The sequence below is a fragment of the Lissotriton helveticus genome (genome assembly GCF_964261635.1).
Source record: "Lissotriton helveticus chromosome 1_1 unlocalized genomic scaffold, aLisHel1.1 SUPER_1_unloc_69, whole genome shotgun sequence".
Lineage (NCBI taxonomy): Eukaryota > Metazoa > Chordata > Amphibia > Caudata > Salamandridae > Lissotriton > Lissotriton helveticus.
The window spans coordinates 510179-533291 of record NW_027611713.1 but is presented as its reverse complement, the minus strand read 5'-3'; the positions used below and the strand labels follow the sequence as shown (position 1 = coordinate 533291).

General features: G+C 46.2%; 1 protein-coding gene across 1 annotated transcript in view; it reads left to right on the top strand.

Annotated features, from left to right (window-relative positions):
• The window catches only part of LOC144806391 (uncharacterized), a 90229-nt gene extending 67341 nt beyond the window's left edge, over nucleotides 1-22888 (top strand). The window contains exon 4 of the mRNA XM_078672755.1: nucleotides 20184-22888. Coding sequence (XP_078528881.1) covers nucleotides 20184-21547 — 1364 coding nt within the window. The 3' untranslated portion in view covers nucleotides 21548-22888. The remainder of the gene's footprint in view (nucleotides 1-20183) is intronic.
• The last annotated feature ends 225 nt before the right edge of the window (nucleotides 22889-23113 follow it).

Sequence of the window (23113 nt, the reverse complement as noted above, 5' to 3'; positions counted from 1 at the left end):
GACGTCTACTTAGTTGCAGTTCCCGCCGGAACTCGAGCGACTGAGATCGACGAGATCAAGCCTGCCCAGCTTCTAACAGCCCGATCCACAGTCCCTGCAAAGCTGAGACCCGTGGAGGCGACCAGAAGCGTGGGGCACGCCATCTTGAAGTGACCACGAGACGCTGACCGTGCAGCCCACGAGTGACCCTCGAAGCTGTACACCGGGGTTTGAGAAGCCCCCACCCTGAGCTACTCCTGAGCCGAAGTTCAGCCCTCCACACTCGACGAGTGCTGCGTGGGGCCCTTTGGCACGATTTGGCTCAACGCGTTGGCCCGGTCACTTGCCAGCTGGCTTGTGGTCCCTGTGCCGACGAACTACAAAAGAAGACTCGTGATTCTGGTTGCTCCAGATCCACATCAGCTCCCCTGAAAGGGAGCCCCGACTCTGACCTTCCTGGTCCGAGTGAGACGCCATCTTCCAATCCCGCGTGGATTGCTCTTACCAAGGCTTGTTTGCTCCAAACCGGAAGCCGACTGCACCGACGGTGAGAGCCTGCGTGGGACAGATCGTGACCTGCTCCTGGACGTCGCAGATGCCCCAGAGCCCACGTGACAGCGAAGAGAAGCGCCTCGACGACCACCTGATTGCGCCCGACATTGCCTGGTTCCGTCCTGGTTCCACCCTGGTCACTGCTGAGTGACCCAGACTCTGTCCCCTCTGCTTTCAGGTACTCTACAACTTGAGTCCACCCTTGGACTCCACCGGACACTTCGTCTTCACCCTGCCTGCAGCCCTTTCAGCTTCAAGCACCAAGAGCCTGCGTGTCAAAACCCGACGCCACTTCGACCCTGTGCACCCACTTCCTGTGGGTGAGGTAACTTTGCTCCGCCGGTGTTCCCACACTGGTGCACACCTCTAGGGTCTGTGTGTTAAGTTTTGTTCCTCTAGGTTCAGCGGAAGTGTCCTTAAACTTTAACTATTTGACTTTTACGCACCATTGGTTAACATTGGTGCATGCGTGCGCTTTCCGCACATCTCCCGAATCCCGAGGGCCATTCCCGACTTCAGCATTGCTTGTCCTGACTGCTCCCAGCGATTCCCTAGGCCCTAGGCCTAACCACTGTTCGAGTGGCCTCTCTTATACCACTTGTTTAGTATATGGTTTGAGTGGCCCCCCGCCCTCATCCATAATTGTGCAACTTTGTATGTTTAAACAGTGCTTTTGATTTAACGCTTGTGCCCCTTTATTCATAAAGAATACTGGGGATTGTTTTTAGTAATAAACACATATATTTTTATAATATATACTTGTGTGGTGTCCTTTCATTTGGTATTACAGGATTGTATGTGGTAAAACAGCTCGCTTAACACGACCTCTTAAGTTAAGCCTTTAGGCTGCTTAGTCCATGCTACCCCTAGGATAGCTTGTCTAATAAGGTTGACTTACAACCAGACACCATAAGGGGATTGTTTGGTCAGGTAGTAGGTGGTTCCAGAATTGGAAACATCCCCTACCAGGCCAACTTCTCACATTGGTGAGCAGCGGTGCGGATTTGAGCTTGCTGTTGTTTTACCATTGCAATCTTTATATCAAATTGAAAGATCACATCAAGTACCTCTAGGTACATATAAAATCAAAAGCTTAGCATATTAAGTTCTACTGAACTTAGTAGTTGTAGGTTGAAGGGAGTAGCACACCCCTGACTACAACTCACTAGCAAGGTCCAGTAGGAAAACACTTAGTGTAGGTAAGTGCACCACTTACACCTCACTAGTAACCATGTCTGACACAGGAAAGGCCTCAGGGTCTAGTCCTGTGACAGTTGACCCTACCCAGGCAACTTTTGGATATGACAAACTAACCCGCAGAGACTTGATTGCCTTGTGCAAAGCAAGAGGGTTAAAAAGGGGCAGAAGCCCCACCTGCCTAATCCTGGTAGAAATCCTAGAACAGGATGACTTAGAGAAGGCAAAAGCAGCTTCCCTAGATACAGGAACTGGAGGGAACCCCCCTGCAGTTGATCCCCTTGAAGAGGAGGATGATGATGACTTGGATGAGGACTCAGATGTTGAGGACTTAGGAGTACAGGATCAGGGTAGCCAGGTTCCAGTTGGTAGGCTTAGCCAGGCCAACTTGGACCTACTGGGGAATGGAGAGGGCCAGCACCTCCCCAGAACCCAACATGTGATTCTCCCAGGCAACAGAAGAGTGAGATCTCCCTCAGGGGACTCTCATCTTTCTAGTGCCTCCAGAGAATCAGAGAGAGGCATGAGTGCTTCTCAGAAAGCTGAGCATAGGGCTAGAATGAGGGCTGTCAGACTCCAGATAGAGAGAGAGGAGGTAGCCCTGAGTCAAGCTAGACTCACCTTAGCTCAAGCTAAACTTGCCTTGGCAAGAGAGCAAAAATTGTGTGGCTTAGATGCCACTGGTGGCAGCAATATTCCTAAAGAGAAACCCAGGTCCTATGATAGTAGAAACCTGACAAAGATTGTGCCCCCCTACAAGGAAGGGGATGATATCCACAAGTGGATAACTGCTCTTGAGAGAGCCTGCATGGTACAGCAGGTTCCTGAGGAACAGTGGGCAGCAATCTTATGGTACTCCTTTTCAGAGAAAGGGAGAGATAAGCTCCTCACTGTCAGACATGAGGATGCAAACAATTACAAAGTCCTGAAGAGTGTCCTAATAGATGGGTTTGGCTTAACCACTGAACAGTACAGGTTGAAGTTCAGAGATACCCAGAAGACACAGACTCAGGACTGGACTGATTTTGTAGATTGTGCTACTAAGGCTCTGGAGGGTTGGCTACATGGCAGCAAAGTACATGACTTTACAGGATTGTATAATTTGATTATGAGGGAGCAGATCCTAAGTAATTGTCAGAACCAGCTCTTACACCAGCACCTGGTAGACTCTGATCTGACCTCTCCCCAAGAATTGGGAAAGAAGGCGGACAAATGGGTCAGAACCAGGATTAGGCCTAAGAATCAGGACAGTAACCAGAAGAAGGAGTCTACCAAGCCTCAAGATAAGGGTGGGGATAAAAATAAAGAAAAGACTTCCCCAGGGCCCCAAAACTCCAAGAATGGGGGTGGGTCCCAAGACACTTCTTCAACTGAGAAAAAGCCTTATTGTTATGCCTGTAAACAGGTGGGGCATTACAAAACAGACAACTGTTGTCCCAAGAATAACAATAAAGAAAATATACCTCCAAAACCAGCTTCAACACCTCCTGTTACTGTCAGCAGTAATCCCCCAGGAAGTGGAAGCACACCCAGGAATCTGGGTGGGTTTACTTTTGGAACTCAGGTGGACCCTGGCCTATCCAGGTCCCCATCACCCACTAATCTTGTTTATGAGGCTGGCATGGGGTTTGCCAACTTCTCTGCTTGCCCAAATACTTTGAGCAAGTATAGACAAGAACCCATCATCAATGGTTTAAGAGTTGAAGCTTTTAGAGACACAGGGGCTAGCATCACCATGGTGGCTGATGGCATAGTCCCCTCTAAGCAACTTTTACCTGGTGCCACATACCAGGTAATAAACATTGATGGCATCCAAACAAATCATCCCATGGCAGTAGTAAGTCTCAGCTGGGGAGGTGTCACTGGCCCAAAAAGAGTGGCAGTGTCCCCAAACTTGCCTGTAGACTGTCTACTGGGGAATGATTTAGAAATCTCAGCCTGGGCTGAGGTTGAACAGGAAACCCATTCTAGAATGGTGAATTCCCATGGAAAGGTTAGTGAGGCTGTACTGGCTACAGCCCCAATCCAAGATGTCCTTCCTGAAAAGGTTGGTAGGGCTGAGAAACTCTCTGCCCCATCTTTAGTAAAAGCTCTTCCTGAACAGAATAGCAAAGCTGTTATGATAACAGCAGAAACCCAAACTGAGTCTCCTCCTGAAAAGGTTGGTGGGGCTGTGATGGCCACAGCCCAAACTCAAACTGACATGTGTGTTGTGAAACCTGAAATGATGGATAACTCCACACAAACTGAGAGCATGGAGGAGGAAGAGAAATCTCCCCCTCACCAGACTTTAGGACAGGATCAGCCTCCTCAGGGAACTGATCTTACCCCTGATGAAGGAGCTGCCCCAGAGGTGGTTGGGCCTAGCCTGACAGAACCCCTGATGTCAGTGGACCCTTCTCAGGTGGGACCCAGTCTGGAGCAGGTAACCTGCCCCTCTCTCCCTTGCCTTAGCCAGCCCAGGGCTGCAGAGGACAAGAAGGACAGTGAGACCCAGAGGGCCCCCTGTCAAATACAGCACCCCCATCAAAAGATTAGGTGCACCAAAACTAGTAGCCCTAGTAAGGTGAAAACTTTAAAAACTCCTGAGGGAGCCCCCTTAAAAGTAGTTAGGGACCTCCCACAGATGGATTCTGTTGGGCACAGCCAAACCTGGGACCCAAGGGGCCCAAACCTGAACTGTCCCTCCAGCAAGCCAAACAGAGGGACCCAGCCTCCAGCTTTAGGTAGCCAGAGGCTGACCCTGAGAGCACAGTGCAACTCAGTTAAAGAAAGAAAGGCACACCTGGTGGAAGATAATTGGAGGAAGCCAAGCCCTAACTTAGTAGAGCCTAACTTCAATACTCCATATCCAAACCAGCCTTTAACTTTGCATAAACACACCCAAGGTAGTGATTCCCTATGGTGGAGACCCTCTAATACCCAAAGGGTGAGGGACTGCTTAGTGGACCATGAGACAGGGGGTACCCATGCTAGTGCAGGTACTTCCTTATATGGCCACTCAGGCAATATAGGCTTACCTGGCCAAGGATAGCCTTATCTCCTTTCGTTTGGGGGGGGGGTTATGTAGGAAGGTGGCTACCTGACTATGGTTACCCCAGATTTTTTGCCTGTGTTTAGCTGGTTTTTTGACTTAGTTGACCTGGTTCCCTGCTAATCAGGGCCCCAGGCCATCTGCTCTCTCTGTAAAATGGATTCCATGTACCCTAGGTACATACCAATTGGAAATGGACTCCTTGTCAGCCCCTGTAGAATGCACTATAGGTGCACAGGGCACAGGAGCCACTAAGGCCTACCAGGGGCTGCAGCATATCTTTTGCCACCCCTGGCTGGTTCTTAAATTGACACAACTGGCTGATCACTCAGCTGGGGTAAGGTGGTGTACACACCCCTTGCTTAGATATAGTATACCTATGTCTAAACCTATATCTGGACACATGTAAACCTGTGAGCCACTCCTATAGAAAGGCCTCATCAATCCTGGAGGCTGAGTGCGTGGTTTTATGTGAGATGGAGCTCTAGCATGAGCTGAGCCTGTCTGCAGCCGTCGGGAACAAATCCCTAAGCTGTTTCAGGATAATGCCATACCATATACTATTAAGTGCCTTATAATCCTCGCGGTTATTTAGCAACTCTGGTTTGGCTTTATCAAAACATGTCGTGTAAGGTGTCATACGCTTTGGAATACCATCCCCTCGCCAGTTCTGGCGACGGGGATGGCATTCCACCCCTCTAGAGGGGTAAGACATGTTACTTCACTTTAATGCGGTTGATTTCTCCAAAGGCCTTAAGATCCACAAAATGGATGCCTCTGCCACAGACAAATGTCTGGACCCCTGGAGCTGACCGAAACCCAGTCAAGGGGGTCCTGGACAAAGGGTTCCCTGTCACAGGAGGGTGTCACCGCCCTCCAGACAGGAGATAGTGTATTGTAGCAGGGAGGTTTGAAAGAAACCAGACACTGCCTGGGGCGCACAAGGCTGCCCCTTGCATAATCCGGCCAAACCGGTTCTGGGGCACTCCAGCCCTCGTGCCAGGGCGGCCTGGATCAAAGGAAGGGGGTGTATCCACCCACTTCCTGGGTCCCACCCATAGGAGGGGACCTAGCAGGTAATCACGCCCACCAGATTCGAATAAGAGTGGGAGCAGTGCCAATGCACATCAGATTTCCTGGAAGAAACATTTGAAACGATATTCTGGACCCTTCGCCCTCCATCTCAACGTGGAAGCCCGAAGAATCTCCCTTGTGGTCAAGGAGTGACCACCCTGCAGCAGCAGGCACCATCCAGCCCTCGACGTCTACTTAGTTGCAGTTCCCGCCGGAACTCGAGCGACTGAGATCAACGAGATCAAGCCTGCCCAGCTTCTAACAGCCCGATCCACAGTCCCTGCAAAGCTGAGACCCGTGGAGGCGACCGGAAGCGTGGGGCACGCCATCTTGAAGTGACCACGAGACGCTGACCGTGCAGCCCACGAGTGACCCTCGAAGCTGTACACCGGGGTTTGAGAAGCCCCCACCCTGAGCTACTCCTGAGCCGAAGTTCAGCCCTCCACACTCGACCAGTGCTGCGTGGGGCCCTTTGGCACGATTTGGCTCAACGCGTTGGCCCGGTCACTTGCCAGCTGGCTTGTGGTCCCTGTGCCGACGAACTACAAAAGAAGACTCGTGATTCTGGTTGCTCCAGATCCACATCAGCTCCCCTGAAAGGGAGCCCCGACTCTGACCTTCCTGGTCCGAGTGAGACGCCATCTTCCAATCCCGCGTGGATTGCTCTTACCAAGGCTTGTTTGCTCCAAACCGGAAGCCGACTGCACCGACGGTGAGAGCCTGCGTGGGACAGATCGTGACCTGCTCCTGGACGTCGCAGATGCCCCAGAGCCCACGTGACAGCGAAGAGAAGCGCCTCGACGACCACCTGATTGCGCCCGACATTGCCTGGTTCCGTCCTGGTTCCACCCTGGTCACTGCTGAGTGACCCAGACTCTGTCCCCTCTGCTTTCAGGTACTCTACAACTTGAGTCCACCCTTGGACTCCACCGGACACTTCGTCTTCACCCTGCCTGCAGCCCTTTCAGCTTCAAGCACCAAGAGCCTGCGTGTCAAAACCCGACGCCACTTCGACCCTGTGCACCCACTTCCTGTGGGTGAGGTAACTTTGCTCCGCCGGTGTTCCCACACTGGTGCACACCTCTAGGGTCTGTGTGTTAAGTTTTGTTCCTCTAGGTTCAGCGGAAGTGTCCTTAAACTTTAACTATTTGACTTTTACGCACCATTGGTTAACATTGGTGCATGCGTGCGCTTTCCGCACATCTCCCGAATCCCGAGGGCCATTCCCGACTTCAGCATTGCTTGTCCTGACTGCTCCCAGCGATTCCCTAGGCCCTAGGCCTAACCACTGTTCGAGTGGCCTCTCTTATACCACTTGTTTAGTATATGGTTTGAGTGGCCCCCCGCCCTCATCCATAATTGTGCAACTTTGTATGTTTAAACAGTGCTTTTGATTTAACGCTTGTGCCCCTTTATTCATAAAGAATACTGGGGATTGTTTTTAGTAATAAACACATATATTTTTATAATATATACTTGTGTGGTGTCCTTTCATTTGGTATTACAGGATTGTATGTGGTAAAACAGCTCGCTTAACACGACCTCTTAAGTTAAGCCTTTAGGCTGCTTAGTCCATGCTACCCCTAGGATAGCTTGTCTAATAAGGTTGACTTACAACCAGACACCATAAGGGGATTGTTTGGTCAGGTAGTAGGTGGTTCCAGAATTGGAAACATCCCCTACCAGGCCAACTTCTCACACTGACTATAGGAAACAGAACGCAGGACAGGGATTGCCCCCGCTTCGACTTTCGCTCACTGTATAACTTTTCACACGCCGTCTGCCCAAATTGCGACTTCACAATCACACCATTCATCTCCCAGCACCCCGCGGTTGCACGCCCAGGAGATGATAGCGCTTCCTATATAAACTGCATTTTGATAAATGCACGATCTCTTATAAAACATAGGAACGACGTTGCAGATCTGATAACCAATCAAAATACTGACATCATGTTTATCACCGAGACCTGGGCAGACCCTGCTTCTGGCCCAGACTTCAACATCGCCACTCCAGCCGGCTATCAAGTAATAAGATTAGATAGATCGTCAGGGAAGAGAGGGGGGGAGCTCGCTATCATACATCAAACTAAGCTCCCAATAAAAACCGAACCACTTGATTACAATTGTGCAGAAGCCCTCGCCTTTTCTATTTCTCTTTCTCCCACACAAACTTTTAAAGGAGTCTTCCTTTACCGACCACCAACTTCACGCACACTCTTCCTAAAATCACTCAACCCGCTACTAGAACCAGTAGCTGCCAATCAAGACTACACTATTTTGGGAGATTTTAACTTCCATTTGGAGAATGAGAAAGACAAGGAATCGCACACGCTGATCTCAGACTTTTTGGCCGCTGGTTTAGAACAGCAGGTCAGTTCAGCCACCCACCAAGCAGGGCACACTCTAGATGCCTTATTCACTAACAATACCTACATTACTGTTCCCACAGTGCTCCCTCTTACCTGGACAGATCACTTAGCTGTCAAATTCACAATCTTAGTTAAACCTCACAAAAATGTCTCCACTAGCACCTGTCCGCCGATCTCGTGTCGCGACTGGAAAAATATTGACGTTACTACTTTGCATAACATCTTGGAATCCTCGATACCCGAAGATAGGTCCGACCCCCACGAAGCCTCTCTAAACTATCAATGCTGGCTACTTAAGGCACTAGACCGCCTAGCCCCTCAAAAAGAAACAAAGCCTAACCGCATCAAACCTTCGGCGGCCTGGTTCTCGGAGTCATTACGGCTCGAGAGGCAACACTGCAGAAACTTGGAGCGGCGATGGCGTAGGAACTATGCCGACCTCGACAAAGAGACATATAAGAACGCGTTGACTAGTTATAGAAAGATGATCACTGCGGAGAAATGCGCCTTCTACAGCACACAAATAGCAAACGCTCTTAATTCAAACAAACAGCTGTATCAGGTGGTAAAAGACCTAGCCAATCCCCCTGCCCCACACTCTGTTGAACCATCTCAATCATTTTGCAACAAGGTGGCAGACTTCTTTCAGGCCAAGGTCAATGATATCTTCAATGAATTTACCACAACATCGACTACTAATATAGTCCCTCTGGAGACTCCCCGTTGCTCATCAAAACCAACCCTAGAGGCCTTTACACCACCGGCATCCATGATAGAGCTTATAAATACGGTAAAGTCAGGATCCCCTTTGGACCCCTGCCCCCCGCGTATCATTAAATCAGTCCCTGACCTAATAGCCCCAGTACTCACCAACATCTGCAGAGCCATATTTCAGACAGGTATATTTCCCGAAATTTGGAAAAAGTCAACTGTAACACCCCTCTTGAAAAAACCCGCACTAAATCCCTTAGAGCCCAAAAACTACCGTCCAATTGCCTCCCTCCCTTACCCTTCCAAAATTATCGAAAAGGCGATGAATCAACAGCTGTCGACCTTTATTGACCAGAATGACCTGCTGGATAACACGCAGTTCGGGTTCCGGAAGGGCCATGGGACGGAGACGGCCCTGATTAAAGCGGCTGAGGAGGTCAGGACTATCATGGACAGGGGTGGCACCGCTATTCTAATACTACTGGATTTATCCGCCGCCTTCGACACGGTCGATCATTCTACTCTGATCGACCGTGTCGCTGCCCTTGGCATCCAGGGCAGGGCCAGAGCAACGCTTGCTTCCTTCCTGGCCAATAGGATACAATCCGTGAAGATGGGAAACTTCAGTTCCCCCGACTTCTCTCTTCCTTGCGGTGTCCCCCAGGGCTCCTCGCTAAGTCCGACACTTTTCAACATTTATGTGTCGGACTTGGCGAGGGTAATAAAGTCATTCGGCATAGGGCTTACATCGTACGCCGATGACACACAGCTGATCCTGGAGATACATAAAAACGGAGAAGCTGTGGCAGCCAATTTTCAGGCAGGCATGAAGGCGATCAGTACATGGATGAACCGGAACTGCTTAAAGCTAAATTCCGACAAGACGAAGGTACTGGTTTTTGGCGAACTAACTCCGTCTTGGTCTCCGGTCTGGTGGCCTTCGGAACTGGGTACGCCTCCACTGTCAGTTGCCAAGGTGAAAAACTTGGGCGTGCTTTTCGACAGTAAGCTGACGTTCCTTGGCCATGCTAACGCCGTGGTCTCGGCCTCTTTTTTCACCTTGAGAATGGTGAAGAAACTGCTCCCGTTTCTTCCTCCCACTGCTGGCAAAACTCTGATGTCCTCCCTGGTATTATCCAAGGTGGACTACTGCAATGGCCTACTGCTCAACGCACAGGAACAAGTGGTGAATAAGCTACAGCTTGTTCAAAATGCTGCTGCAAGGGTCCTCTTGGGGATACCAAAATACGCCTCTATCTCTCCTATAATTAGAGAGCTTCACTGGCTACCCATAAGAAGCAGGATAAAGTTCAAGGCCATGTGTATTACCTACAAGGCCTTGAACAATAATGGTCCCGACTTCTTTAAAAGCGCCTTCAAAATTTACAAACCCAGTCGAACTCTGCGATCATCCACAGCCCAACAGCTCCAAATTCCCCCAACAAAAAAGGTAACTTGGGGAGACAGACGATTTGTAGTGGCTGCATCCAAACTGTGGAATCAGATTCCTTCTCAGATCAAGGAACATACCTCGCTGTTTTCCTTTCGAAAACATCTCAAGACATGGCTTTTTAACCAGTAACATCTTCTCACAACCTTGTAATCTGTACACACCAGCGCCGAGACACCGGAAGGTATTTGCGCGCTCTAGAAATTTTAAAAATAAATAAAATAAATAAATGAGGTGCCCAGGGGTGCAGATGAGGTGAGGCCTGTCCTGTGTTTGGGTGGTTCATAGAAGGTGGGGCCTGTCCTGGAGGGATGCAGTGAAGATGAGACCTGTTCGTCCAGGCGGGGTGGTCGAGAGCTGAGTTTAAGTTTATTAATTGTTGTCCCAAGAGATTTGTGGAATGAGTGTAAGTTGTTTGTAAACTGGCCAAATGAAGAGCCACAGAGTGAAGCGCCTCAAAATATTTTATTATATATTACAAGAGATTATTGCAGATTTACAGACAATATTGCAAAGTCGAAGACCGGGTGAAAGAGGACGCATCATTTAGCGTTGCATCCAGAGGTTAGTGCACATATCCAGCAAAATGTGAGGGGCTGCAGACCAACATTCTGGATGAGACTTTGTTGTAACCAAAGTACTCTAGTTACAATTTTATTACTAAGCAGAACAAGATCAAAATAAAAATAATGATGGCTCAGACAAAATGTTTCCAAACGGGTGACGAAAGTGGTTCTCACGGATTGTATTCTCGTTTTGATTCTGGGTTTGTTGCTGGTGTGAATTTGGATATGCACGGCTTTGGTGTGCAGAATAATGATGTTCAGTATGTGCAAGGAGGAAATGTTGTTCCTCTGGGTCAGGGCCGGACTGGGAACCCAAACCAGGCCTGACAATTTTGACGGACCAGCTCCCTGCCTCTTTTGTTGGTGGGGGATGATAAAGCAGCATCACAGCAAAACCAGCCCCCAGTGACCAGCACTGAACAATCGGTCCCCACTGTTCCAGCCTCCTGGGGAAACACCGGAAGCCCGTTACGGCCAGTGCGGCCCCGCTTAGGGTATAGGTTTTACTAACAGTGGCAATTTAAATACCTCAAACACTAATAGTGTGCAGAATAAGACACGGTCCTTACGATGTTTGCAGGAACCTGGGAAACTGGAACATGAATCAGATGGCACCGAATGGGATGTCTCAGTCAATGGTCCCAGCCCAACTGGCCTCTGTGCCGAGCATGCAGAATCAAAGGCAGATATATTGGAACATGCCTTCAGTCCTGATGGCCCCACAGCCCAGTGCAGAATAGAACGCCAAAATCTCAACAAATTCAGAATTTCAACAAATTCCATTAGTGATTAATAAGGATTTTCCACATTTTGCATCTACACTAGGAGTTTTTACTGGACTGAATCAGACACAATGACAGTGCCTGAGACGGGAGAAGGGTTTCATGCTTGGGGCAGTCCTAGCGGTCACCCTTTTGTAGAAGAAGAAAATGGGAATCCAGCATCTCTTTTAATTTTATTCAATAAATGTGCCTCCCATTCCACAGTCAGACTGACGGCAGCTCCCAACCCACCCCCCTTGGGAAAGGAGTCCAAGTTGTAGGCATTTCTACTAAACAACTAATAAGCTGTCAGCAAATGTTCCCCTACAAATTGGGTCAATGATGAATGGCCACAAACTTAAACTGTGATTAAGATCCAGTTATTATGTTAGGGAATCACCTTGTAAAATTACTCGTGGCTTTTTGGGGAAGAGTCACAATTAATTATTCATTTTGTAGGTGTGGTTTATTACATTACATTTTGTTGTGCCATGTTTTCATGACTATTCATTGATTGCTGTCAATTTTACCTCATCATGAGCCATGTCAATAATGTGTTCTCTGAGTCTAAAAACGTATAAAATGTACTTGTTTGGGATATTTGCTGGAATTGTTTTATTTTACACTTTTCCTAAAGGCAGACTACATGTCATTCCTCTTACTGATTTTGTACTTAAGAACTTTTCCTTGATTTCTAACTAAGCAGGTCCTATGTCAGTTTGCTATTTGATATTATAAAAAAAGTTTTCTTATTTCTTAGCACACATTTATTGTGGTGGTCTGTCTATTGACTTTACAGCTAGAGTTGTTTCTGATTCTGGCTTTTGATATACTTTAGAGGTTACCAATATGTGATCCTCCTGCAAATATTATGATAATTATTTCTCTGACTGAGTAACCATGTTTTTGCCTTCAGTAATTATTTGAAACCTTTAATATAGCTTTGTAGCTTGTTGTAGCTCCAAAGGCAAGGGCCTTTACCAAGGGAGCGGTCCTTTAATGGGCTGTATTGCCTGCTATGGCTGACTATAATTCCGTTACACTGTTTGCTCCATGAGGGCAGATGGTGTTAATTAATAAAAAAAGAAGGAGTCCCAAAGACCTTGGGGGTAGAAACACCTCAGGTACTCCGAAACCTTTGTTTAACAGCTGTTGCTGTGAATGTTCAAAGGTTAACAGCCGCATGCGGGACCACGGTGGTTAATTGTTGAACATTCACTGCAATAGCTGTTAAAGGAGGCGGAAGTCAGCCCCTGGTTCTCCCCGGGCTCGGCTAAACTGCTTTTCATTATTCACGTGTGCCGGGGAGATGCAGGAGATGAGCAGAACCCCCCCTCCTTCCGAGATGCCAGTGACACTGCAAGCTACGGGAGGAGGAAGGGGGGAGGCTCCTGTGTGACCTGCTGCATGCTCTATCTTCTGCCTTTTATTTATTTATTTATTTGCGTGTTTGTATAGCGCTATGAATAAACTCCCGGAGGAGTATCTCCGCGCTGGTGACACCTGGAATAAGAAGCTTAGAGAGAGCCACAGGGAATATGATTTATAACCGGAAGCCTAATATGAACCAGCGGATAGGTGTTAACATGAGCTAAACAAAAAAGTTTTCAGACATTTTCTGAATTTAAGATGGTTCCTACATTGTTTTAAAGAAAGCGGGAGGGAGTTCCAGAAGCTGGGACCTACCACAGATAGAGCCCTACCTCCTTGCCTAGATTTGGTAATTTTAGGAATGTTTAGCAGGAGCTGTTCACCAGACCTGAGGGTACGGGTAGGAGCGTATGGAACAAATTTTGTAGCCAAATACTCTGGTCCCAATTCATTAAGGCCTTTATGGATAATACAGCAGGTCTTAAACTTTACTCGTTGCCGTATTGGCAACCAGTGTAGTTTGTGCAATAAAGGTCTGGAAGGGGACCTAGGAGGCGCATTAAGCACCAACCTCGCTGCTGTATTTTGTACCACCTGTAGGCGGTTGAAGACCTCTTCATTAGCTCCTGCCAGGAGACCATTGCAGTAATCAAGACGGCTGATAATCAGAGCCTGAACCAAGGTTCTCCTATAAGAATCAGGGAGGAAAGGAAAAATCCTCCGGAGGAGACCTATTACGTGAAAACATGTTCCTACAGTAATGGTGACGTGATGTTTCATAGTCAACTCTGGTTCCAATCTGACTCCTAGATTCTTGATTACTGTTTTGGGCTCAGGAACTGGGCCCAGATCGAGAGGCCACCAGTCAGGAGACCATTGGACCTTTACATCACCGAAAAGCATCACCTCCGTTTTTCCAACGTTGCATTGAAGGAAATTGGAGGACATCCACCTTGCAACTGCCTTCATCCCATCGGAGAAGGATTGTATTATCTCCGGACTTATAGCTGTGGCTAGCTGGATGCGTAACAACTGCCTACAGCTTAATGCCAAGAAGACCGAGGTCCTGATCGTAGGGAAGCAGGCGGACCTCTGGGGAGATCAGTGGTGGCCTTCCGAACTAGGGGTGACCCCCCTTCCAGCGGCCGAAGTTAAAAATCTGGGGGTCTGGCTGGATTCTAATCTATCTTTTACCAGCCACACGAAGAAGACAGCAGCCACCTGTTATGGTATTTTGCGAGGACTGAGACCAGTCCTCAAATTCTTCGACCCCCCCACTCGGCAACTGGTGGTTCAGGCCTCCATCCTTTCCCGGATTGACTACGGGAGCGCCTTGCTGCTAGGAGTCAACCAGGCGGAGGCTACTAGGCTTCAGAGGGTGCAGAACGCTGCTGCACGGGCCATTGTTGGCATCCCTAGACGTTGTTCGGTTTCGACTGTTCTGACCTCTCTTCACTGGCTTCCGGTCAGACAGAGAATCAAATTCAAGGCTCTCTGTCTGACATTTAAGATTCTGAAGCTTTCTTCTCCCCCCGCCTTGGTGGGCCTCATCTCTTTTTACGTCCCAGCGCGGTCCCTCAGATCTGAATCACTCCATTTGGTGAGTAAGCCTAGGTTCAGGCTGAGTAGGATGGGAGGACGTTCCTTCCGTGTTCTGGCGGCTGATCTGTGGAACTCTCTTCCTGTGCACATTCGTGCCCTTAATAGTCTGACTCTTTTTAGACGGGCCATTAAAACCCACCTGTTGTCTGATTTCCCCTCTTTTCAGCCCTGATCTGTTGTGTTGTGTACATGATCTGGCGCCAGGACGCCCCTTTGCTGGGGCAGCTGTTGCGCCTTATAAATGTTATTAACATAACATAACATAACATCTCCGGTGTGAGATGTTTAAAAGGGAAGAGCAGCTGCGTATCATCAGCATATGACACTGGGTGGAATCCATAAGCTCTGGTTACATCTGCCAAGGGGGCCACATAGGTGTTAAACAGGGTCGGGCTCAGACATGAGCCCTGCGGGACCCCCTTGGTGATGTTAACCTCCTCCGACCTAAAATCACCCATGGTGACAGATTGTGCGGGTGGAGAGAAAGCTTCTGATCCATTCCAGTGCAGTACCACTGACTCCACTCTCAGACAGGCGTTCGATAAGGATGTTGTGAGAAATGGTATCGAACGCTGCCGATAAATCTAGCAGTACCAGGATCACAGAGTAACCTTTGTCCTGGTACAGCCGAAGATCGTCTGTTATCGACAGCTAGGCCGTTTCAGTGCTGTATTTTGGCCTAAAGCCTGACTGAGATGGATCGAGGCTGCCAGATTGTTCCAAATAGGTGTATAGATGTTTATTGGAATGCTTTTCGGTGATTTTCCCCAAGAATGGTAAAAGGGAAATAGGTCTAAGATTAGACAAATTGGTCCAAGGAATTGATGAATTCTTCCTGATCGGTCTGACAAGAGCTTTTTTCCAACATTGTGGGACTACTCCAGATGTTAATGAGAGGTTTACTAGCCTCTGAACGTCAGGGCCCAGTGTGCTCCCTAGTGGACCCATGAGTCTGGCTGGAAGCCGGTCTGCCGGGCTTCCGCTTTTGATATCCATAAGTAGTCTTTGGACCTCACTCAGTGAGATTTCCGGAAAGTCATTAAAGGAATGAAACTTTGTAGCTTTAGTAGATGACATGTGCGCCAAAGCAGAATGATCTTGGCTACTATGATCAGTATTTGTTGTCTCTATTCTCCTGTAGATGGCATCAATTTTATCAGAGAAGAAGCTCGATATGCTGTCACAAAGATGTTGTGAGGCCATGTCTGCGCTCTCGCAAGCAACGGGCTTCAGAAATGTATTGACAATCTGGTACAAGGTCTTTGAGTCATTACCAGCTGCCTCTAACTGAGCGGTGATATAGTGCTTGCGAGCAGATCGTATGGCTTTGTGATAGGTGTTAAGGGCCATCCTATAGCTTTATCTCCTTCCAAGTGAGAAGTTCTCCATGTCTTTTCAAATTTCCTAGCTGTACGTTTAAGACTACGCAAATCCTCCGAATACCAGACTTCATGCTTCTTAGTAGGGCTTGTTTTAAAGGTCTTTATCGGGGCAAGTTGTTCTACTACATCACCGATTGCTGAATCCCACTTCGAAAGAGCGCTATTAATGTCGTCTGTACAGACAACAGGGGGGGAAAGATATTTTTGTTCAAAGGTGATGTTAGTGATTTTATGCCACTGCCTTCGTTTGGATGGAATATGGACATGTGCGGTGGATCGAGGAACATTTATTGGCATGAAAAACTCAAGCATAAAATGATCTGTCCAGGGATATTGTTTGGGTACATTACATTCAATACCAGGAAAGTTGGTTATAATCATGTCCAAAGTATGTCCTGCTTGATGTGTGGGTCCACTATTATGTTGTTTTAGTCCCAGAAGAGAGATATCAGTCATGAAGGATTGTACCTCATTGTTATTTTCTTCCTCACTATGAATATTAAAATCCCCAAGTAATAAAAAGTCTTTATCTGGGCTTATATGTGGTGCTAATGCTTCCACTAACAGTTTGGGCATATTTTTCAAAGGGCCAGGCGGGCGGTAAACCAGGGCTCCTTTCCTACTACATTTAGTGGATGAATCAATCCTAAATGTCATCATCTCAAAGTCAGGGGTGCAACATTGGTCTAAAACTGCGACAGAAATGTCGTCTTTAAATACGATTGCTATCCCTCCACCAATTTTTTTAGGTCTGTCCTGTCTAACAATCTTATAACCCACCGGTATGCCAAGGGTAATAGCGAGGGTGGTGTGAGGTTTAAGCCAAGTTTCAGTTAAGAAACACATATCTGGCTTGTAGGTAGAGATAAGATCCCAGACCTCAGTTGAATGCTTAACTAAAGATCTAACATTACACAGTAGGTTGCTACCTCCAAGAGTCTGAGTAGCCTTCTCCTGCCCAATCCAAATATTTTGGAGAGGCAGAGGCTGTGTATTAGGACATTGTAATGTTGAGAGCAGTGGGCCTATATCAGGTTGTATAGGCTGCTGCTGCTCCGTTGTCTTCAATGGATCTTAACATTTCAATGTTCTAAGCTTTGTCTTCTGAAAGTTCAATTCCGAATTCCGTCTTATCGGGCTCACTAGACACTGACCCTCCACATCATCCCTTCAGATAATTTATAAATACAAAGCGCCAACACATTGATGCTTTGTTGCTTCCATTGCTCAGCATTCGAACTCTGCATCAGCTTGAGCATGAATTGCAGTTCCTCCGAGAGCATGGTTTGTATAAATCTAAGAGTCTGGTTGACTGATTTATGAACGGGGCAGAATTATGTACAAGGACATTAACATACCTTTGCAAAGCAGATTGTTTTGATTTGCAAGTTTCACTGGCTGTAAATGGAAAGATGGGGGTTATGAAGACATGGACCGGGTTGTTAGGGTTTGTTCTCTGAGACTGTGGGTGCACTCTATATTCACAGAGACCTTTTCCAGCAAAGGATCATGGCTCTTGAACCCAAAAAGTATTTATTCATTAACCATAGTTGCTTCACAATGGCCTCCAGAGAACAAGAGATTCTTTGTTTTGTAAGTTCAGGACGGTTATTTGTAAAATGTGATGAAGTGTGATTGTCGTCTGACGCAAAACCATTTCTTTACTTCCTTTCAAGGTATTCTGGGATGACCAGGCAGTGCAGCGTGGCTGCCACCCTCGGAAGAACAAAATAAAGTATAACTGTCAGGTAAGGGTTCCTATTACTCTTAAGTTTCCTTTTCCCCTGTTTCTTCTTTCTCTATTCCCTTTCTTGATCTGTTTTTTTGTCTCTTCAACTTCAACATTTGACTCCCTCTGTGCACTATTCTTGTTGTTATCAAACTTCTGATAATCACCTGATGGAGCCACATTCCTCCTGGAACATGCTTGGGTGTAGTGCAGGTCCAATTCCTTTTTAGGTCAGTTTTGCCCACCAGTTCCTTAACAATTGGCACATCTGTCTCCTCCTCTACACCACGTTATACTATCATCCCTCTGTCCGGCATCTTTTCTCTCTGGATCTGACTTCCATCTCTTTACGTCCTCCCATCCTGCCCTTTTCTGTCTTGTCTACTATAAGCAAAAGACACAGTACATATGTGTGGATACACATGCACACAAGGCTTGCTTTAGGGTGGTCAGCCGGTGGAGCCGCACCTGTTGCTGACCTTGGGGGCACTTTGTTTAGAAGTAACTTATGGGTTCACAAGCATCTGCTGCAGAGTTTCCTGTGATGGACTCCTGTAGTGGAAGTGGAAGATAGCCTTTTTTCTCTTTCCTCTGTTTTGTGTTTTTCTTTTCTTGACCCTTTTTGGTTTCCTTTACTGTTGTGCTGTTTTTTGTCTTTTTCAGGTGTTGCTGTGCCCGGGTTCTGTCAAAGGAGCGTAATGAGTTCTGGGCCACAAAGTAAGTCCTTATCATCCGCACAATTTGAAATAGAGAATTCCACTGAGCTAACTGGACACAGTCTCAGTCTACAGTAGCATTTAAAGCACTGAGTGCAACAAGGCCAATTCCTTCCTTCAATAAAATGTCCCTTCCTAGATCACTGGAAAAAGGAATAGATGAACAGTCTAGGTGGGCAGGGGAGTAAATAACAGCTGAGTATTCATTAAAAGTATTACAAATATCACATTATGATGCCAGCCTTTGACACAGAAATTGTAAATTGATAGTGTTGGCTGCTTCTGAGAATTTGTGTCACAATATATGTGTTTCTTTCTTAAATATTATTTATGTTTGCTCTCACATCCATGAGTTCCAGTGATCTGAAGCTCCCGATCTACACAGTGTCCCAGAGCTGTTTAACCACTATCAGAAATGCTACTCAACTGATTTCCTAGCTTGTTTTGTCAATACTTTATTTGTGCAAAGTATAAGGTCATAAATATTTTTTCTTTTTGTTCATTTACAATATATGACTCCATTTCTACAGGTGACTGAAGCATGAACAGAAAAAAGAAGGTTTACATTTTGTGAAACACAACTAAAAGGATTATTTCAAGGAATGTTAAAACATTCTCGAGCTCTTGAGAAGAAACACATTCTATGTACCAGGAATGGTGAGGATGTTGGAGTGGAAGAACCTGGTGAATGTGAAAGTTGTCAAATCCCTAAAGTAAAAGGACCATAAATGTTTACCAGGTCCCAGTAACTGAGATTGAGGAGAACATTGGCCACAATTGATCCCCACACAGTGCACTTGAGAAAACTCAGTGTTGCAAATTCTGTTTGATGGTTTATGAGAAATACTTTGGAGACCCAAACCCTCCCCAACAGATCAGCATCCGTAGACGTGTTGTGATGTGATGAACTGTCAAAAATACTAATATCCTTAGTTTACAAGTGCAAGCATTTGTCTCTGTCTCCTGGAGATGAGAGGAGAGAAAAGATTATTTAAAAAAAAGTCATTGTAAATACTCTTTCTCAGATGTCGTTACAGCAAAGAGGCTGGATTACCATTTCCAATATAGGAAGATTTTCCCCCACCAACTCTGTCTCTTGGGTTGATCCGAGTGGTTTCAAAGTGTCTTGTACCTTCAAAGTGGATCATGTACCTGTCTTAGCCACTGAGCAAAAAAGCATATACTGGCACAGAGAGTATAAAAGGGGCCAGTGTTACACTATTGATAATTCATAAACCACCCTGGCATGCCCTAATCATCTGTCATTACTTGTATGAACAAACATACATACCAGGCAAACACTAAAGCCCAAAGAACTTATAAGTGCTTTTAAAACTCCTAAATCAAATGTGATAAACTAGAATCACTAAATGAGACTAATTAAACAAGAGAAAATTTACCCGGGCATAACTTGGAGAAAATGAATCCATGTGAGGCCTCTTAATCAATACAAGGGGCTCCTCAGTGAAAGTTAATAAAACCAGTTAGATCGGTGCCTTTAAAGGGAGGAAGTTAATGCTGAGTTGTAACATAAACAAGTACACAATCCAAAATCATATTCAGTCTTAAGATGGCATGTATCCAGGAACAAACCCAACTTGGAGAAACAAACAACTCGAATAAGAGCAATGACTGTGAGAACAGCTTTAGTCATCAATCCCACCTCACTAAACAGGAGAAAACTAGCTCTGGACGAAAATCCTATCAGTGTCCAGAATGCCAGAAAAGCTTCAGCCACAAATCTAGTGTCGCTATACACGCAAGAACCCACACTGGACAAAAACCATATCAGTGCTCCACGTGCCAAAAAAGCTTCAGTTTTAGTGGTAGTCTGATTAAACATCAGAGAACTCACACCGGACAAAAACCTTATCAGTGCTCTGAATGCTGTAAAAGATTCAGTAGCAAACACAATCTCACTTTACATGAAAGAACCCACACTGGACAAAAACCTTATCAGTGCTCTGAATGCTGTAAAAGCTTCAGTAGCAAATCCATTCTAACTGTACATGAAAGAACCCACACTGGGCATAAACCGTATCAGTGCTCTGAATGCTGTAAAAGCTTCAGTCAGAAAAGCAGCCTTACTGTACATGAAAGAACCCACACTGGGCATAAACCATATCAGTGCTCTGAATGCTGTAAAAGCTTCAATCAGAAAGGTCACCTTACTAAACATGAAAGGACCCACACTGGGCATAAACCGTATCAGTGTTCTGAATGCCAAAAAGGTTTCTATTCCAAATTCGGTTTAACTCAACATCAGAGAATCCATACTGGGCTCAAACCGTATCAGTGCTCTGAATGCCAAAAACGTTTCTATCAGAAATCGGGTTTAACTGTACATCAGAGAATCCATACTGGGCTCAAACCGTATCAGGGTTCTGAATGTCAGAAAAGCTTCAGTCATAAAATAATTCTCACTCACCATGAGAGAACTCATACTTGGCAAAAACCTTATCAGTGCTCTCAATGCCGGAAAGGATTCAGTCAGAAATCCAACCTTACTAAGCATGAAAGAACCCACACTGGGCTCAAACTGTATCAGTGCTCCGAATGCCAAAAAAGCTTCAGATTGAAAGAATGTCTCACTAGACATGAGAAAACCCACACTGGACAAAAACTATATCGGTGCTCTGAATGCCGGAAAGGATTCAGTTGGAAATCCAACCTTACTGTGCATGAAGGAACCCACACGGGGCTCAAACCGTATCAGTGCTCTGAATGCCAAAAAAGCTTCAGATTGAAAGAAAGTCTCACTAGACATGAGAGAACCCACACTGGACAAAAACCGTATCGGTGCTCTGAATGCTGGAAAGGATTCAGTTGCAAATCCAACCTTACTGTGCATGAAAGAACTCACACTGGACAAAAACCTTATCAGTGCTCTGAATGCTCGAAAAGCTTCAGTCGGAAATCCAGCCTTACTGTACATGAAATAACCCACACTGGGCATAAACCGTATCAGTGCTCTGAATGCCAGAAAAGCTTCAGTCATAAAGCAACTCTCACTACACATGAGAGAACTCACACTGGGGAAAACCCATCTTAGTTCTCTGAATGCTGGAAACGTTTCAGCCGGAAATCTGGTCTCACTCAACCTGCGAGAACTTACCTGGAAAAAACCTCGTCATTGTTCTAAATTCCTGGGAAGCGTCTGCTGGACATTCAGGTTGATTCAACAATAGAGAACCCACAACGTGAAAGAAAATGACCCGTGCTCTCAATGTGACAAAAACTTCAGTTGTAAATGTAACCTTTCCACATAGGAGAGACAATGTGGGAGAATAAAAGGTGCTCACTGTCAACCCTGAGGAGGAGCTTTCAGCATTGCAAAACATTTACATGAAGCAGCCACAAAGACATCAATCCATTGATTGTCCAACAAACCGTCTACTGAGAAAAGTACACAGCGTGGGATGGAAATGCTTGAATTAACCTCATTCTATTGTAACTATTTGTGGCCTCATTCCATTCAGAGTGTGTTGTTCACTGCGTGTTTATAAGCAATGACTGACCCACAAAGTCCATTGGATCCTCAACTTTGAGGCCACGCCCCCAAGGGTCTGGAATGCATGTAACCTCAAACTGTTTCCAGCCTTAATGAGCCTCACCAGGGGGCTGCAGCAGGAGTCCCTTTGTCGTAGGTCTCTATGGGACCAACATCTGTTCATGTCTGTACCATATAGGGATTATTATTGAGAAAAACTAAAGGTGATGGATGGACTGGTAGTTAATCTCTGCAACATCCCGCCACATCATTCTCTAGTCTTTGTGTAACTACAAACAAGGTCAGCCATATGCAAACCCTTCTTGGCTCCACCCTAAATACTCCTAATGACTTCTGTTCCAATGGGACATGGCCTCGTATTACAAAGATCCACACAAATGGCCTCTTTCCATCTTCTTTTTGTTTCAAATGGATCCTGCTATCCCCTTAACCATGCCTCAGGCCTGCCACGTTCCATGCTTTGGCTCTTATCATCAACCTTGAACCATCTCCATAACTTGGAAGCTCCGAAGACTTTGCAGCTGTTGTAACTGCTTGAAGTTTCCCACATTTTGATGGCCGTGGATTCAGGTTCAACTTGATGACCCAACTCTACTCTGTGGGAATTTTGCACTTCAAGCCACTTTTGTGCAGCTCATCACCTTCTGAGACTGATTCAGCAAAAACCTCGCATCAAATTCCAGTGTTAATCATCACCAGAGACTTAACTTATCTTTGTCCTCTCGAGCATAGCTACCAAAGTCAGCTACAATTTTGTAGGTGACTTCCTGATTGATTCAGTGGAACTGCTTTTTTTTATTCATTTACCTTTTTGTTTGGTTTTGACAGTTGTTTTTGCTAATTAATAATCCTTAAATCACAGACCACCTTTAGATTTTGCTTCTGAATAATTATTCAATATTCTTTTGATCTAAACTTGGTTTGAATCTTAAAGTTGTCTATTTTTAATAAACTGTATTGAAATGTGTGACTTCCACTGTTTTGCTTTACCTTCGAGCGTGCCTTAGGCCATACTGCTGAAGCCATGTTACCAAAAGCGAGCTAAGAACACTTTAGTAGAAGATACATTTAGCTTTGCGGACCAAAGTTTGGGAAAAGCAAAGCAGG